General features: G+C 48.4%; 1 protein-coding gene across 1 annotated transcript in view; it reads right to left on the bottom strand.

Annotated features, from left to right (window-relative positions):
* The window catches only part of PLCG2 (phospholipase C gamma 2), a 181,378-nt gene extending 173,916 nt beyond the window's left edge, over positions 1-7,462 (bottom strand). Inside the window, exons 1-2 of the mRNA XM_035282778.3 lie at positions 7,328-7,462; positions 862-1,100 (exon numbers count right to left, since the gene is read on the bottom strand). Coding sequence (XP_035138669.1) covers positions 862-1,054 — 193 coding nt within the window. The 5' untranslated portion in view covers positions 1,055-1,100; positions 7,328-7,462. The remainder of the gene's footprint in view (positions 1-861; positions 1,101-7,327) is intronic.
* Positions 7,463-19,071: the final 11,609 nt, after the last annotated feature.

Genomic DNA, 19,071 nt, shown 5'->3' with positions numbered 1-19,071 from the left:
GACCCATGGCCAGCAGGCCGCAGGCAGCCTGGGATGGCTATAAATGTGGCCCAACACAAATTCATAAACTTTCTTAAGACATTATGAGGGTTTTTGTGATTTTTTTTTTTTTTTTTTTTTTTAGCTCATCTGCTGTCACCAGTGTTGGGATATTTTATGTGCAGCCCAAGAAACCCTTCTCCCAACGTGGCCCAGGGAAGCTAAAACACCAGACATCCCTGGCCCAGAGAATACATTTTTAGTTCATAGTTGTTGCTTCCATTTTTCTTTATAATAAAAAATATAGCCCAGAAAGGAACACTTATCCAAGTATACAATTTCCAAATACCTAAAGGACTTTACCCAGTACTGTACTCTTTGGGAAACAAAAAAAGACTAAGGATTGGGTTAGCTGACTTCTAAGCCACAGAAGTAATTTAACTTCTGAACAAAAATTCATGAATAAAAGATTAAAACTAACCTAAATATTACAAAGTGAATTATATCTCTCCTAAATCTCTATGTTTAAAAAAAAAAAAAAAGAGGTCAGACAACTCGACCAGCCGTGGGAACCAGATGACCCCTGATGCTGTCAGATAGGGAAGAAATGCACCAGCCAAGGCGAGCTGCCCAAATGCCCTTTCTGAGTGGGCTTACTGCAGCTTCTGCTATTTCACCGGAGCTTTCCTGGCTGAACTTCCTCCACCTGCTGTAACCCTCATCAGAGACTGACACAAAGTGGCAACACTTTCATTTTTAGAACAATAAAAGAACACACCAAACCAGCAGCAATCACAGTAATGACAAGACAGGAAGGTGCACAGGCACTCAGGCCAGGGCCCCAGAGGACGGGCCACATTGCCCCACCCAGCGAGTACTCACAGAAGCCCTCGATCTTGTCGGCGGTCTTGCTCCAGGCCACCTGCCTCGTCTCCATGATCACCTGGACGGTCCTTCGCTCAGGAGTAGACTTGCGGAAGCTGAACACAGTCATCACCGTCCCCAGCTCCAGGGCTCTCTTGATCTGGCTCTTCTCATATTCCGCAAGGGAATCCACACTGGCCATGGTGGACATTGTGGCCACTCCAGGGAGAAGGAGGGAATCAGGAGAAATCAGGAGGCTGAAAGGACAGAATTAAAAAGTGACCTGGTGTTAGTATGGAAGGAGGTTTAGTTAACAGGGTATGAACTTCAGGAAGCAAAATCCTGTCTCAGGCCAATCAGGATAGGTTTTAGGAGAACGTTCTAGTGCAAGGCATCGCCGGCCACTCAGAGAGCTCAGGCAGGACACACATGTTTATGAGGAAACTGAAGTGTGTAAAGGGCCCCTGACCTAAAGGACCCAACCGTTACCTGGGCTTTGAATAACCAAATCACCCTGGCCTGGCAGTGACCGCCTCTCTCCCCACCCACTCTTACCCTACAGAATATTTGAATAGCCAAAGCAGCCCCACCAGGCTCCCACCTCTCACTCCCAACCTCCAATATCCTTCTCTTTCCTGTCTAGAGTTTTCTAACCATCTTTTTACTTCCCAAACAAAATCAAGAACTGAAAAAAAAAAAATGAAATAAACAAAAAAAACAAAGCAAACCTTCAGAATCATTCATGGAGACCTTGGCAAATGATTCCTCTACATAGAAATGAGGATAAAAGGAAGGAAATGTCAGATCTAGGCAGCTTCAAGTTCAAACCCTAGAGTAGGTTCCTACTGGCTGTGTGGCTGTGGACAGACTGCTTGACCTCTCTGTGCCTTCGTTTAAACCTTTTTAAAATGGGAGTGTTCAGACCCTTAGGAGGCCTGAAAAGGAATCCCCCAGCAAAGCACCTGGGGTGATGCCTAGCACCTGGCAGGTGTCCTTGATTGCTGTTTATGCTCATGGGTGGTCAGTATCAGAGCGTTTGGACCCAAAATCTTAAAGGAATCATTGCATGGACTCTCTCATGACCACTTCCAACCCAACTCATCCTTTTGCCGGCTCCTCCTAGGATCTCATACTTAAACTATTCTAATCCTAGTCTCCCCACTTCTTCCCAGACCTGCTAGGGTCAATTCTCACACCCATAGCCAGAAGGATCCTTTTAGAACATGAATCAAATCATGTCACTCCTTTGCTCAAAATCCCATAGTATCTCCCTCAGCCTTCACTCAGTACCATCCCCTTATTCTGCCTCCCAAATCCCCAGAAATGCATTGCCAACCCCCAAAATAGGACTTAGAGTGAAGGGGCTCCCTAGGCCCTGGAGCTGAACTACCAGGGACCCCCTTTGCCAGCTAGGCTGCAGCCACTGCAAGAAATCACTTACAGCCCCTGGGCTCATTTCCAATCCCATAAAAGAAAGTAACAGTATCCACCTTCTACATGTTTTTGCAAGGCTTAAACAAGACAATGTATCTCAGGCCCTTAAAACAATGATACAAAGTCAACAATCCTTTGAACAAGCTATTGTTACAATTACCATTATTTGTTCAGTTTCTTATCCTTTCCCTCCCAGTCCTGACTGGAGTTGTTACTTTGTAGCTCTCAAAGTTACAGAGTAGCACTAGAGAGACCTTTGCAGGATCCAAAGAGGAAAAAGTGAGAGGCTGGTGTTCACCCAGGGCTGTCTGGGCTTCCAGCCTGGCTCAGCTTCCTGCCAAGCTGCTCTAAATCTGTGCCTCGGTTCCCTCACCTGTAAAATGGAGGTTAAATGCCAACCAGGGGCAGCTGGGAGGAAGAAAAGCTACACTGTACGCACAGCCCACAGCATTTACCAAGGTCTCTGCTAACATTAATCAGCCATTGGGGAAGGCATTAATCAAGTGTCAACTCTATGCCAGCCACTGAGCTGAGGACTGGGATGCAAACAAGGGGCATGGGGAGGGCCCAGGATTTGCCCTTTGCCCCCACCTCCCTCTGCTGTACACCCATACAAAAGACACCTCCTCGGCCATGCTGGCAGCAGGAGATAATTACACCTGCCCTCTGTCCATTTGGAAACAAACCAATCAACTGAGAATTCTAATGTAGTTATAAGTGCAGCAGCAGAAGCATGCATGGGTGAGGGGAGAGGCAGAGAGCATCAAGAAGGGGTCCTAGATTTAATGTGGAATGCGGCTAGGCAGTTAACCAGCTCAGGAAAAGCTTTCAGGGGAAAAAAAGCAGGCATCTGAAATTGAATCTTTCAAAAAGATGATGCTGGAGGAATTGGCTTTAGGTTTAAGCAAAAGCTGGGAGGCAGACAGAGTATGCTAAAAACTCTGCTGAGAGTTAATGTCCATCCTTACCTATCAGGAGAAACCCTTTGTCCTGGGTAATGATCAGGAGGTTCTTTTAGGTTTCTCCTGATAGGTAAGGATGGACAAGGTGCCCCCATGGCCCATTTCGTCCTTGTAAAGCAGCCGTTTACTGGGCCCTGGTGCCAAACACCTGTCATGTCTGGTTCATCACATTTATCTCAATGAAAAATACTGCAGGGGAAAACTGAAATCCCCAGAGGTCACATTACCTGATCAAAGTTATGTCAAACAGTGGCAGCACAAAGATCAGAACCATCACCTGAGTCCCGAGCCCCCATTCCAGAATCCTGTGGCAGAATTTGGCCAGATATTAACTAATTTGGCAGTACAAGCCCCTCTCAAAAGAAGTTAAGGGATTTATCCAAGGTCATACAGATAGAAAGTAGCTGACACTGGATTTGACCCAGGTGCCAACCACGAAGCTCTTCACTATGTTGACAGTCCCCAGCCATGCATCCTGGAGTTCCCCACTCCCAAGTCTCTAGGCCACTGTCCACTGGAGCATCAGTAGGAAACACAAGCCCTATTATAATACCTTCAATTAAACAGAAACCAGGACAAGGCACCAGGCTCCTCAGTTCTTTCCAGCCCTGGCTCTGGGTGGTTCTTGGACTTAACCAGGGTTCCAGTTACTTCCAATTTGGAAGCCCAGCAGATCAGTTCAGCCATACATTGCCTCTCACCAACTACTTGTTTTGTTTTGTTTTTTAGACCGAGCATCACTCTGTTACCCAGGCTGCTTCATGGGTTCAACCGATTCTCCTGCCTCAGCCTCCAAAGTAGCTAGGTTCACGTACAGGTCACCATGACCAGCTAATTTTTGTATTTTTAGTAGAGATGGAGTTTTACTATATTGGCCAGGCTGGTCTCAAACTCCTGACTTCATGATCTGCCAGCCTAAGCCTTCCAAAGTGCTAGGATTACAAGCATAAGCAACCACACTGACCACCAATTGCTTTTCAATAGATGTTCACAGGTTGCCCTAAGAGAGCAGGGGTGGAATTTACACTTAACTACAGTGGAAGAAACCATTCCTTTGAAAATACTGTATCCCCTCCAATACTGCAGGGTGGGTGTAAGGTGTAGCACTGATGTCCCTTGAACTGCTGGAGGGGCACTTAGCACTCAGGTGTTTGCCTGTACCACATTTTAACAGAATTGTTTTGTGGGATTTTGGATGAAATCCTGTACTGTCCTGACATGCAGAGAGCACTGAAGAGACAAAAACTTCCTTGATTTCTGGTTTTGGGTTCCTTGAAATAAGCTTATGAGATACAAGAACAGGAATGAGCTTATGAGATATGACTGGAAACAGAGCTTCGTGGCCGAAAGATCCTTAGAGTCAACTGCTCAAATCCTGCCAGCACCCGGCTCACCCCTTCAGGGTTCCATGCTTCAGCAACTACAGCAGGGAGGTCTCCAAGGCCTTGACCCCAGAGGAGAAAGCAGTCATCACAGCAACTTCCACTTTGCTTCTGCTTTTTTTTTTTTTTTAAAGAGTCTTGAAATCCCTTTTTTGTTCCTGTTTCCCATTCTTAATGGGTAATTCTATAAAATGACTTATCTTGTAAATACAAACATGGCTGAGTGTGAATTAGTGATTTTGCCAGTTTTACATTTCATGCCCTTCTGAAGGACATTTCCTTGTGTCTCATTAGCTCATTCATGTTCTTGTATCTCATAAGCTTATTTAGAAGGGTATTTCAAGAGATACAGGAACCCAAAACCAGAAATCAAGGAAGTTTTTTATCTCTTCAGTGCTCTCTGCATGTCAGGACAGTACAGGATTTCATCCAAACTCCCACAAAACAATTCTGTAAAATGTGGTACAGGCAAACACCTGAGTGCTAAGTGCCTCTCCAACAGCTCAAGGGACATCAGTGCTACACCTTACATTCACCCTGCAGCATCAGAGACGATACATTATTTTCAAAGGAACAGTGTCAGCAACTGGAGGTGAGAGTGTAAATCCCACCCCTGCTCTTTTAGGGCAACCTGTGAGCATCTATTAAAAAGCTAAACATACATATGTACAGAAAGGCATGCACAAAGACGTAGTATGTGTGACAGAAAATGAGGGAAGCAATATTTGCAATAGAAATAGAAAAAATAAAAACGGAACAACTGCTCATCAGTGTAGGGGGCCTTTTGGATAAATAATGGTGCACATGCATTGAAGAACCCTCAGTAGCTATCAGAAAGAATGGCGATGATGGATAAAAAATTTGATCTGGAAAGATTTGTGAGGTCAATAAAAAAATAGTTGCAAACAGTTGCGATTGTATGAGTATAATGCAATTCCATTTTATACAGGTGATCTGCTGGTAAACCCAGGAGCGTGATTACTCTCTCCTGATAGATAAATAGTAATTTATTGGAGGCTGGGAGAGGGTAGAGGGCATGACTTGACTTTATATTAAGTGATGATGTAATGGGCAAACTTTTCTTTTTGTGTTTTTACTGTTTTCTAAATTAAGAAGTGTTTAATTTGTTTAAGTCAGAGTCTTGCTCCTGTTGCCCAGGTACAGTGGGTGATCTGGGCTCATTGCAACCTCTGCCTCCCAGGTTCAAGCAATTTTCCTGCCTCAGCCTCCTGAGTAGCTGAGATTACAGGGATGGGCCACCACTCCCAGCTAATTTTTTGTATTTTTAGTAGAGACAGAGTTTCACCTGTCCGTGTTGGCCAGTCTGGTTTCAAACTCCTGACCTCAAGTGATCTGCCCACCTCAGCCTCCCAAAATGTTGGGATTGCAGGGGTGAGCCACCACGCCTGGCCAAGAAATGTTTTCAAAAGTTTTCTCACCAGCTGTTTTCCACTGACTCCACCCAATGAGTGCAAAGGGCTATTCATGGGGTCTCTGCTTTTCCTCTTCCAGAGAAACTGCCCATACTCCAGTCGCTGGTGGGGGGAGGCAGCTGCATCATTAGGTGAGGTAAACATCAGTGAGGCCCCCCATGAGAACTGTCCCTGAGTTGTTATACACGTGGTGCACACATACCTTTGCAGGAGAAACTGCTTGAGGCTGGCGTAGATTTGAAAACTGTAACACTTCCCTGCAGAACTGTAGCTAAGGACAAGGCCCAAGCCCCATAGAAGGCCCTTGAACCAGAGGGTGGATTAGGAACTGCCCAAGGACTCTCCATGGATGCGCCCGGATTCTCAGCCAACCTCGTAGAACAGCGATAAACCCCAATTCTCAACACAGCCCTGGAGAATAGCCTTGGGTGGCTCCAGTATCCAGAGGGGGAAACAGACTCAGAAAGGCTTTTCAACTTGCCCCGGGTCAAGCTGATGGAACTGAAATTCAAATTAAGTTCTGATGGACGCGGCCACCTGTTTCTCCTGGGCCATGTCACCTCTTTACCCCCTACCACAGCCTCTCACCCTAGTTCAAGATTAGGGTACCAAGAGAGCGCCGCCTCACCCTCCCGCTGGAATCTAGGCGCTCCCTGTCCAAACGGGACACATCTTTAATTTGAACTCTTCTATGCGGGTAGTGACATAACTAGGAACACGCACAGACACACGCATAATTACGCAGACAGTTGTGGAGCGGGCATCGCGAGTGCCCTGCAAGCTCTCCAACAGTCTCGGGGAAGGACTGCGCCGCCCGCGCTATCGCTCCCCACCCGCCACCCGCAACCACCGAAGTGAGACGGGGAAATGTGGCTCGGAGAGTCCGCGAGCTCTGGGCACAGGGGCGGTCAGGAGAGACTGCGCCACCCAAGGGAAGCCGCTCGGAAAGAGACGTTTTGAATGCCAGGACCCGCGCGACCCCTGAGCTTCCCCACGGTCCTCATTCAAAACTGGGGCCGCCCCGTCGCACGGACGGGAGAGGTGGCGCTGGCCCGGGGTGAGGAAGTAGCCAGTGGCTGGCCCAGGATCCCCACCGTCACCAAATGGACCCCGGGCGTGGCGGGACAGGGTCCCTGAGGGCGCGCCCCACCCCTGCTCGCTCCGGCTGCCCCAGGGTGCAGACCCTCTCGGACGCAGCACCCTAGGTTCCCGTCCCCACCAGACGCAGGTCCCTGGGCGCCCCGTCTGCCTCACTCCCGCCCGGGCGGCTCACCTGGCAGTGCCGCCCGGGCGCAGCTGCCCGCCTGCCCGGGATCACGGCTCCGGGATCCCACGCGCAGCCGCCCGCGTCCCGACTTCGGGCACTCTTCGCCGCTCACGCCCTCCCCCGCCGGCGCTCGCTACTTCTGCTTCGGCAGCGGCCCCACGCCACGTGATCCTTCCTCCCGGGCCGCCCCCCGCGCGGCCCCGCCCCGGGCGAGCCCAGCCCCGTGAGCCTCTTGGAGCGCACCCCGCGCCCTCCCCGCTGTGGGGCGGCCCAGGCCTGGAGCCCCGCCTCTGCGTGCCAAGGAAGAAACTGAAGCAGCCGGAGGGGAGGTCACCTGCCCGAGGCCACTTGGCCAGGTGCTAAGGGCGTTCCCCAATACCATAGCATTCCTGGAGCGCCGGCCGCCGTCCAGGTGTTTGCCTTTTACTTAACACACTCCCGGCCGGGCGGGCCCCGGGGCTCACGCCTGTCATCCCAGCGTTTTGGGAGGCCGAGACCAGAGGATCACTTCAGCTCGGGTGTTCCAGATGGCAGTGAGCTAGGATGGGTGTGGCAGAGCGAGACTCTGTCTCAAAAATAAATTAATAAAAATTAAAAATAAATATGCTCCTCACAATCACCCACCCTGAACTGCCAATTCATGGCCCTAATTTGAAGCCCTAGTTGAGGCTGCGTTGGAGTCAGACCACCTCTTATTGCTACTTGAGGCAGATCACTTAATTACCAACAGCTTCGGTTTCCCCATCTGTAAAACGTGATCAACTTAGTGCCGGCCTCAAAGGGAGTCAGTAGCAAAGAACCCCAGGCCATTGAAGTCCCGTTTTCTCACACCTGTAAGCGCAGCATTTTGGAAGGCTGAGGCAATCGAATCACGAGGTCAGGAGTTCGAGAGCAGCCTGGTCAACATGGTGAAACCCTGTCTCTACTAAAAACACAAAAACACAAAAAATTAGCTGGGCATAGTGGTGGGCACCTGTAATCCCAGTTACTTCGGAGGCTGAAGTGGGAGAATTGCTTGAACCCGGGAGGTGGATGTTGCAGTAAGTGAGATTGTGCCACTGCAGTCCAGGCCAGGCAACAGTGTGAGACTTTGTCGAGAGAGAGAGAGAGAGAGAGAGAGAGAGAGAGAGAGAGAGAGAGAGAGAGAGAGAGAGAGAGAGACGGAGAGAGAGAGAGAGAGAGAGAGAGAGAGAGAGAGAGGAAGAAGAAGAAGGAGGAGGAGGAGGAGGAGGAGGGAGGAGGGAGGAGGGAGGAGGAAGGAGGAAGGAGGAAGGAGGAAGGAGGAAGGAGGAAGGAGGAGGAGGAGTGGCAGCAGCAGCAGCTAATAGGTTCTTTAGGAATTTTTTTTTCCATTCAGGTGTTGCATTAAGCTATCTGATTCAAATTCTTCCTATGCATTTTAATGGAATTATATTCATTGTGACTAGAGCCAGCTTCAGAGGCACCTAGAGAGCTGTCAGGCACTTCAATTTCACTTCTAAGTTGCTTGAATTACAGCTTGTTTTTTTAAGAGTCAGGGTCTCGTTCTATCACTTAGGCTGGAGTTTAGTGCTGCCATCATAACTCACTGCATCCTCCAACTATGGGGCTCCAGCGATCCTCCTGCTTCTGCCTCCTGAAGAGCTGGGACTACAGGTGCACACCACCACACTTGGCTAATTTTCTCTCTTTAGACATGAGGTCTCATGATGTTGACCAAGCTGGTCTTGAACTCCTGGCCTCAAGCAATTCTCCTACCTCTACCTCCCAAAGCATTGGAATCACAGGTATGTGCCACTGCACCTGATCTGTCATAGCTTTTTTTTTTTTTTTGATGGTCTCACTCTGTTGCCCAGGCTGGCGTGCAGTGGCACAATGTGGGCTCACTGCAACCTCCACCTCCCAGGTTCAAGCCATTCTCCTGCCTCAGTCTCTTGAGTAGTTGGGATTGCAGATGCATGCCATCATGCCCAGCTAAATTTTTGAATTTTTAGTAGAGATGGAGTTTCGCCATGTTGGCCAGACTGGTCTTAAACTCTGGACCTCAAGTTATCCACCTGCCTTGGCCTCCCAAAGTGCTGAGATTACAGGCATGAGCCACTGTGCCCAGCCTGTTATAGCATTTTTGAATTAAGGAATGTCACTTTTACTGTCAATGTTGCATCCTAAGCCATAGGACTCATGTGCTCACTGCAGAAGATCTGTGTATTCATTTCTTTCAGCACTCCCAACTGGGGTGTATACCTGCTCATTGCTACAGATCGCTTAACACATCAATTTCTTAAAGAGATCTTGAAAGGACTCCTTATGACATCAACCCCTTGACGTCCTGGAGCCAATTCCCCAGGAAACATGACTACATCTAGGAGCAAATTCTTTGCCTCGTTTTTTTTTTAAGAACTTCAGTTTGTATTTATTTCAACCAATTTTTTTCATACTTCCATTTTAGTGTGTTATATCATGTACATTATATATTAGTACAGTCATATATATATATATAATTTATTATTACAAAGGCTACATGGGTAGGGGAGTGTGTTATGTCTCTTGCTGACAAAATGAGATTGCATATAATCAGAATGTGTGGAGATCACTCTAGAGAGCTGTGGCTCCTAAAAGCCTATCCTGACAGATGCCAATTGTGGCTGGAATTTTCTCTCATCTGTGGGAGCCAAGCAAAAAAACAAGGCTTCTGTTTAAAGAACTCAGTTTTAATATATGCCTATGAGTCTATAGTATTTTTGAGTTAAAATATCCATTGTGTGTGAGATAATGGTCATTGTAGATGGCAGTTTGCTTTTTTTTTCTTTCATGTTAGTAATTCATTTTCTTCTTTGCCTTATTTTTTGCTAACCAACCCCCAGCCCAACCCCCAGCCCAGGTGAACCACTGAAGGAATCAGTAGATTGAAAGGCAGTGCTAGGGGCCCCTCATCTCTTCCTCAAACTTTAACTTAGTTGTTCAAAATAAATATAATCAACTGGGTGCACTGGCTCATGCCTGTAATCCCAGCACTTTGGAAGGCCAATGCGGGCAGCTCACCTGAGGTCAGGAGTTTGAGACCAGCCTGGCTAACATGGTGAAAACCCCTCTCTACTAAAAATACAAAAATTAGCCAGGTGTGGTGGCACACACCTGTAGTCTCAGCTACTCGGGAGGCTGAGGCAGGAGAATTGTTTGAACCCAGAAGCCAGAAGTCACAGCGAGCCAAGATGGTGCCACTGCACTTCCGCCTGGGTGACAGGGCAAGACTCCATCTCAAAAATAACAATTTTTGTCATCATCAAGGTGGCAGTTCCTGTTCTTGGAGGACTCTAACGTAAATTGACACTTCTTTTCTGAAGGATAATAGGTGGAGAGAAAAACCATTCTGTGTTTTCGTGCTTTTCCAAGGAATAAAATAGGTAGGGAAAGAAATGACTCTGTGGATTGAGGTGCATGTGGTAGAAGTCCCTGCCACAGTTTAACTCTCAGAGGGCTGGAGGGGGTGAAGCCAGTGAGTGGTAGGGGCAGGATTTGAACCCCAGCCTGTCTGGCATCAGAGTCCATGGGCACACGGAACCGCCGCCTATCCCCAGATTAATAAGGGGCACTCAGGCAGGGAAATGTGAGTTTGTAACCACTACACAGAGATTCACAAATGGGTCAGGAAGTGACCTCACAGGGTGGGGGGAACTTTCTTTTCCTTTTTCTATAAAAGAAAGAAGAAGGGGGGTGTGTAAGAAAGAATAACCTGAAAGAAAATCACATTTTAAGCTGCCTCTCTGTATTCCGTATTGGTGCTGCTCACCAGTCCTTGGCATGTACATGCTTTTCCCCATTACCCTCTTCTCTTTGTTGGCAGCTATGGTGCATTGGACCATTGGCCTCTCTGGGCGTCAGTTTCCTCATTATTATACGTAGAGATTTCAGAAATGTACCTATATCTGAGAGCCATTGACAGATGAGGGAGGTAAAGCACGCACCCCATGGGGCAAAACCATGACTGGCTGTTTTAGAAATTGTTACTGGGAAGAAGACAACGACCTCCTGTGAAAGCATGACCTTGGGAAGCAGGGAGTCTGGGCTCCAGTCCAAGGTCTGCCCCTTCCTTAGTTGTGTGGCTGTAGGCTGCTCAGCTACCCGCTTTGGACCTCATTTCCCCATCAGGAGACCCACCTTTAGCATATCCAGAATCAGCAAATCTATAGAGACAAAATGTAGAACAGTGGTTGCAAAGGACAAGGAGGGCAGAGAGAGGGTGTATCGGAAGGTAATGCATAAGGGGTACAGGGCTGCTCTTTGGGATGATAAGAATGTTCTAAAATTAGGGTCAGGTGTGGTGGCTCACACCTGTAATCCCAGCACTTTGGGAGGCCGAGGTGGGTGGATCACCTGAGATCAGGAGTTCGAGATCAGCCTGACCAACATGGAGAAACCCCATCTCTTTAAAAAAAAAAAAGAATGTTCAAAAATTATTTTAACGATGCCTGCCCAGCTCTGTGAATGTGCTGAGGCCTTTGTATTGTACACTTTACATGGGTGAGTTGCATGGGATGTGAATTATATATCAATAATGCTGTTTTGAAAAATATCTGTAGGTTGGGCACACTGGCTCCTACCTATAATCTCAGCTTTTTGGGAGGCTGAGGAGGGTGGATCGCTTGAGTCCAGGAGTTCAAGACCAGCCTGGGGAACCTAATGAGACCCGCATGTCTACAAAAAAAAAATTTTAATTAGCCAGGTATGGTGGTGTGTGCCTGAGTCCCAGCCACTCATGAAGCTGAAGCAGGAGGATCACATGAGCCCAGGCGGCAGAGGTTGCAGTGAGCCAAGATCATGCCACTGCACTCCAGTCTTGGCAACAGAGTAAAACCCCATCAAAAAAACAAAAACAAAACAAACAAACAAACAAAAAAAAAAAAACCATCGCTGTAGAAGGTTGTTTAAAAAATTGAGATTACTGGTACTACAGAGCCGAGCCACCAATAAGCAAGAGCCACTGACAATAATCACCACTACTTTACTGGAGGAGGGAGGTGTCTTTCAAAACTGGACCTCCTTTCCCCTCCACCACCACCAAAGGCAGGGACCAGGCCAAGGTCTAACCCCCTGCCCCAGGGATCCTCGCCAACCCTACCTCTCTACCCACACAGCCAAAATGACCAGAAAATCCCCTCGAGCCCTTGAGTCTGGTTTCCTTTCCCAACATTGTTCAGAGAAGCGCACGTCCCTGGGGACCAGCTGAGTCCCAGCTGCTGGCTGGCAGACCTCTGTGAGAGGAAGTACCACCCAGAATGGGCTTTTTCAGTGGAGTTAGGCCTCACTTCTTCTGGGGGCAGGGGAGGGCAGACCCCTCTGTTATTAAAACTGTGGCCAGGGCTGGGCACAGTGGCTCACGCCTATAATCCCAGGACTTTAGAAGGCAGAGGCGGGTGGATCACGAGGTCAGGGGTTCAAGACCAGCCTGACCAACAAAGTGAAACCGTGTGTCTACTAAAACACAAAATTGGCCTGGGGCGGTGGCTCACACCTGTAATCATACCACTTTGGAAGGCCAAGGCAGGTGGATCATGAAGTCGAGAGATCAAGATCATCCTGGTCAACATGGTGAAACCCTGTCTCTACTAAAAATACAAAAAAAAAAAAAAAAAAAAAGACAAAAATTGTGGACAGCTTGGAAGAGCCCCTGGTTCCATGTTTTTGTTTTGTTTTGTTTTGTTTTAATTGCCCAGGCTGGAGTGCAGTGGTTGGATCTTGGCTCACTGCAACCTCCACTTCCTGGGCTCAAGCCATTCTCATGCCTTAGCGTCCTGAGTAGCTGGGAATACAGGTGTGTACCACCACACCTGGCTGGTTTTTGTTGTTGTTGTTGTTTCATGTTTTTAGTAGAGATGGGATTTCGCCACATTGCCCAGGCTGATCTCAAACTCCTGAGCTCAGGCAATCCACCCACCTCGGCCTCCCACCGTGCTAGGATTATAGGCGTGAGCTACTGTGGTCGGCCCATGGTTTGGCTTTGAGCATTTCAAACCTGGAATCCTGGTGGAGCTCATTTATTCATTCAACAAATACTTGCTGAGTGCCTGCAAGGGGCCAGGCTCTGCCAGGCTCCAGGGAAGTAGTAGTAACCATCAAAGTCCTGCCTGATGGGCACAGGAAGGGGACACAGGAAGGGGGCTCTGGAGCGAGACTGACCTGGTTCCGGTCCCAGTCGCTCACTGTCTGTGTAGTTCTGTGCAGAATTCACAGCCTCTGTAAGCTTCGCTGTCTTCTTTGGTAAATAGGGCTGCTGTGGAGGAGAGAGTCAGCGAACGCATTTCCAAGCCCTGGGCATGGTTCCTGGTTAAATGGGACCCCTGGAGCTGACACAGTAGTCATCACATTGTAATCGACACTCCACATGCTGACCCTGTCATGCTAAGAACTAGACTGCTCTCAGGTGTTTACCAGACCCCAAACCTCATGTAAAATCAAAACAGCAAGTTTAAAGCCAAGAGCAACTGTGTACAAGAGCAGCTGAAAATGTGAGATGTAGAGACAGGTGGGCATCGATATGGATCCCGGCTCTGCCACTCATCACCTGTGTCTCCAGCGACGTGATAGTCTCTGACCTCAGTTTCCCAATCTGCGCTACTGAAGACAAAAGCCCCTTGTTCTCATGGCTGGAGTCCTCATTAGGATGTATTCAGCTTCCACAAAAAGGCTATCAATGATCTCACATTGCCGGAAGCCCAGAAGTGGTTGGGGTGCAGACAGGGTACCCCAAGAAGCTCAAGCAAGTCAAAAAGGGAAACCGATTCTTTTCATGTCTGCCACTCTTGGCAACCACAGACTGGAAAAAGTAAACCTTTTCCCGACCCCTCGCCAGCATGCTTTTCCTCTGTCTCACTGGCCAGAAATGGGTCAGAAGACCGCTCTGCCTCAGTCACTCTCCAAGGAAATGGAATTTTCCGCATTTGATCAGACATTTAGGATGGATCAGCTTCCCCCACGTCATGAGAGGGTACTCAAGGGTACTTGGCCAAACAGGGAAGCTGTCAGAAGGGGTGAAGGGAGATGGTGTCAGGCAGGCAGTCCGCCGGGTCCTGCAGTGGTCATAGGCTGCATGAGGCGGCTGGCACAGAGCAAGAAGGCATTTGAAGGTCTCCCTTTTGTTCCCACCACAGACCAGAAAGCCAAGCCTCCTTACCCAGCCCCTTCGGTCATTCTTTTTTTGAGACAAAGTCTCACTCTGTTGCTCAGGCTGGTGTACAGTGGGGAGATCTCAGCTCACTGCAACCTCAGCCTCCCTGGTTCTCCTGCCTCAGCCTCCCAAGTAGCTGGGATTACAGGCATGCACCACGCACCCAGCTGTTTTTTGTTTTGTTTTGTTGTTGTTGTATTTTTAGTAGAGACAGGGTTTCGCCATGTTGGCCAAGCTGGTCTTGAACTCCTGAATTCAGGTGATCCACCCACCTTGGCCTCCCAAAGTGTTAGAATTACAGGCATGAGCCACCACACCTGGTCCCTTTCATTCATTCAACAAACACTGAGCCCTTATTTAATACCAGGCACCATGCATTACCTTCCAAGGCTGCCATAACAAATTACCATGGATTTGGTGACTTGAAAAAAATGGAAATATATCATGTCACAGTCCTGGAGGCCAGAAATCTGAATGCAAGGTGCCAGCTGTAGCATTGGTTCCCTCCTTAGGCCCTAGGTGAGAATCTGCCCCACACCTTTCTACAGGTTCTGTAGTTGGTGGTGATCCTGCCCTCCTTGGCTCGGAGCTGCATTACTCTTACCTCTGCCTCTGTCTGCTCACGGCCTTCTGCTTCTGTCTCAAATATCCCACTTTGTTCTCTGGTAAGAACACCAGTCCCCTGATTGAGTGTCCACACTGAATCCAGGATGATCTCCTTTGGGGATCCTTAACTTTATCACATCTATAAAAAGCCTATTTCCAACCAGGCACCAGTGTGCCTCACACTTGGAAACCCAGCACTTTGGGAGGCCAAGGCAGGTGAATCACCTGAGGTCAGGAGTTCAAGACCAGCCTGGTCAACATGGTGAAACCCTGTCTCTACTAAAATACAAAAAAATTAGCTGGGTGTGGTGGCAGTTGCCTGTAATCCCAGCTACTTGGGAGACTAAGGCAGGAGAATCACTTGAACCTGGGAAATGGAGGTTGCAGTGAGCTGAGATCCTGTCATTGCATTCCAACCTGGGCAACAAGAGCAAAACTCCGTCTCAAAAAAAAAACAACAACTTACAATAATACCACGTGATGGTGAGGATGTGGAGCAACTGATGGAGATGCACAGCAGCGCGGCCTCACTGGAAAACAGCTGGCCGATTTCTTTGAAACATTAAACATGGCCGGGCGCAGTGGCTCACGCCTGTAATCCCAGCACTTTGGGAGGCCGAGGCAGGTGGATCATGAGGTCAAGAGATCGAGACCATCCTGGTCAACATGGTGAAACCCCATGTCTACTAAGAATACAAAAAATTAGCTGGGCATGGTGGCGCGTGCCTGTAATCCCAGCTACTCAGGAGGCTGAGGCAGGAGAATTGCCTGAACCCAGGAGGCGGAGGTTACGGCAAGCCCAGATCAGGCCATTGCACTCCAGCCTGGGTAACAAGAGCAAAACTCCGTCTCAGAAAAAAAAAAAAAAAAAAAAAAGTTAAACATTCACTTACCGTATGACCCAGCAAACCCACCTGTGTTGACCTAAGAGATATGAAAACATATGTCCATAGAAAAACAGAATGTTTACAGTAGCTTTATTCATAATCACTGAACACTGGAAACCACCCAAATGTCTTTCCATTCGTGACTGGATAAACATCCGCACAGCGAAATAGCACTCAGCTATGAAAAGTAACTACTGGTACACACAAGACCAAGACTGAATCTCAAACGCATGACTGAGAGCCGAGTGAAAGACACCAGCATTAAAGGTTACAAACAGCATGATTTTATGTGTGACATTCTGGGAGAGGCAACGTCATACCGACAGAAAGCAGGTCTGTGGTTGCCGAGGCTGGAGTGGGAAAGGGTGTCAGGAAAAGGTGTCAGATACCAAAGAGCATAAGGGAATTGGGGAGGGGGGCTGAGGAAACTGTTTCACATTTTGATTGTGTTGGAGATGATAACTTTATACACTTGCCAAAACTCATAGAACTAAAAAATAAAAACATTTTAAAAACTCACAGAACAGTATAACAAAAAGGGCGAATTTTACTGAATGCAAATAATATCTTTTAAAGAAAAAATAAGATTTGATTATAATACAAATGATAATCCCAAGAGAAGGAGAAGAAATGATCAGCGCAGGTTGGGAAGGCTTCCTGGAGGTGACTGTCCTTAAGCTGAGCCTAGTAAAAGGACAAGAGTTTATCAGTTGAGGCCAGGTGCAGTGGTTCACACCTGTAATCTGAGCACTTTGGTAGGCCGAAGTGGGCTGATCACTTGAGGTCAGGAGTTCGAGAACAGCCTGGCCATCATGGTGAAACCCCGTCTCTACTAAAAATACAAAAATTAGCCAGGCATGTTGGCAGGCACCTGTAATTCCAGCTATTTGGGGGGCTGAGGTACAAGAATCGCTCAGACCCAGGAGGCAGAGGTTGCAATGAGCGGAGATCACGCCACTGCACTCCAGCCTGGGTGAGAGCGAGACTCAGTCTCAAAAAAAAAAAACAGGAAAACACACAGCAAGAGTTCATCAGTTGAATAGGGCAGAGAGGAGCAGGAGCAGGGAGAACAGCATGAATGACATCCACTCTGGGGAAGGACTCAGGTGTGCCCAAGTGACTGGCAAGGAAAGCAGGGATCTCCCAGGGCTGAGCCCTTAAGACTTACTAAGGCATTTGGACTTTCTCCTGGGGATAATGGGGAGCTACTGAAAGCCTTAGGGCAGAAGAATGACCTGGACAGACTTCTGGTTTGGAAAAGTTCTTCATGGGTTGTAGGGAGGGGGGAGAAGGAAATCAGGCTGGAAGCAGGTTGAAGTCAAGATCAATCAAGTCATTCTTCCCTGTGATTGTACAATCTTGGCTGAGACATTTGTCACCCCAGGGACAATAACTGAATGCTTGCTGTGTTCCAGGCATGTTCTAGAAGCTGAGGATACAAGAATGGACAAAGGAAAAAAAAAAAAGACAAGATACCTGTAGCTCTTCTATTCTGCTGGGGAAGATATGCCGTAAACAAGGAAACACATAAACAAGACCATTTCCAGTGGGGTGAGCACGTTAGCAGAGCAGATGAATGTCACGGGGGAGGAAGCGCTGGGTTTGCGCATGGTGGTCACATAGCTTCTTGGAGGAGGGTGACTGGAGGAGGAGGAGGAGCAGCTGGCTAAGTGAGGGCCTGGAAAATGAACTTCTCAGGCAGTGGACTCAGCTAGTACACAGGCCTGATTGCTTTTGAGGGTTACACAATGGTGGAGAGCTTGAGGGCAGGGTCGGGGGCACAGCCAGGTGCCCCACTGTGTCTGCAGCCCTGCAGAGGAGAAACAGAGTCGCTTCCCCTAGGATCAGTTGTTTCCCTCCTTTGCCCACCCCTCAACCATGTTTTGGTGAATAACAGTTTATGTCCCCACATGGAGACAAAGTCCTAAGTCAGTGTGGGTAGCTTTCCTCTTAGCTCTAAAGGTCACCACTGTTGCCATCATAAACAGTGCCCATGTTGACCAAATCACACGAGCTCCAGGAGACAGGAGACAGAGATGGAGACAGGAGATGGAAGAGGCAGGAGACACCTGGGAAGGCTAAGCTTCATTTACAAAGTTAAAAACAAAAAGTAATGAAAAGACCCAAGCAAGCAAACACACATCAGTGTCTCGTGACTCACAGCAAATGCCCGCATCTGTTACCTGGGTCCCCCTGTCAACAGAGTTAGCTCCCTGTGGGAAAACCCTTTCCTAGGATGTAATCCACCTTGGCTACACAGCAGCTGTCCACCAGGGACATTCCTTCATAGACTGGGCTTTTGCATCGGGTCTGAATTTAGCTGCCAGCCAGCCATCCAGACCATCATCTGGAAGGGGCCAAAATGGCATTGAAAACATGCGTTAGTTCCCCAGGACTGCTGGAAAACACACCACAGCTAGCAGTTCCAACAGCTAAAAGTCTGAGATCCCGGTGTCGGCAGCGTTGGCTTCTTATTTATTTATTGAGACGGAGTCTCACCCAGGCTAGAGGGCAACGTCGCCATCTTGGCTCACTGCAACCTCTGCATTTCGAATCCATATGATTCTCCTGCCTCAGCCTCCTGAGTAGCTGGGATTACAAGTGCCAGTCACCATGCTCAGTTAATTTTTGTATTTTATGTAGAGACAGGGTTTCACCATGTTGCCCAGGCTAGTCTTGAACTCCTGACCTCAAGTGATCTTCCCTCCTCGGCCTCCCAAAGTGCTGGAATGACAGGCATGAGCCACCGCACCTGGCCAGTATGTTTGGTTTCTTCCAGAGGCTCTGCCGGAGTTGGTCCCATGCCTCTCTCCAGTTTTGGGTGGCTGCTGGGAATCCTTGGTGTACCCTGGTTCGCAGATGCCTCTCTCCAGCCTCTGCCTTAGTTATCACAGCGTGCTGTCCCCGTGTGTAACTGTGTTGTCTTCATATCATCTTCCCTCTGTGCATGTCTCTGCATCCAAATGTCTCTCTTCTTATAAGGACACACCAGTCATTGATTTACTTTGGGGGGGGACAGGGTCTCATCTCACTCTGTCACCCAGGCTAGAGTCCAGTGAGGCAATCACAGCTCACTGCAGCCTTCACCTCTAGGCTGAAGCAATCCTCCCACC

This window comes from Callithrix jacchus, chromosome 20, assembly GCF_049354715.1.
Source record: "Callithrix jacchus isolate 240 chromosome 20, calJac240_pri, whole genome shotgun sequence".
Classification (NCBI taxonomy): domain Eukaryota; kingdom Metazoa; phylum Chordata; class Mammalia; order Primates; family Cebidae; genus Callithrix; species Callithrix jacchus.
The sequence above is the reverse complement of the archived record's forward strand: the minus strand, read 5'-3'. Positions and strand labels throughout refer to the sequence as shown.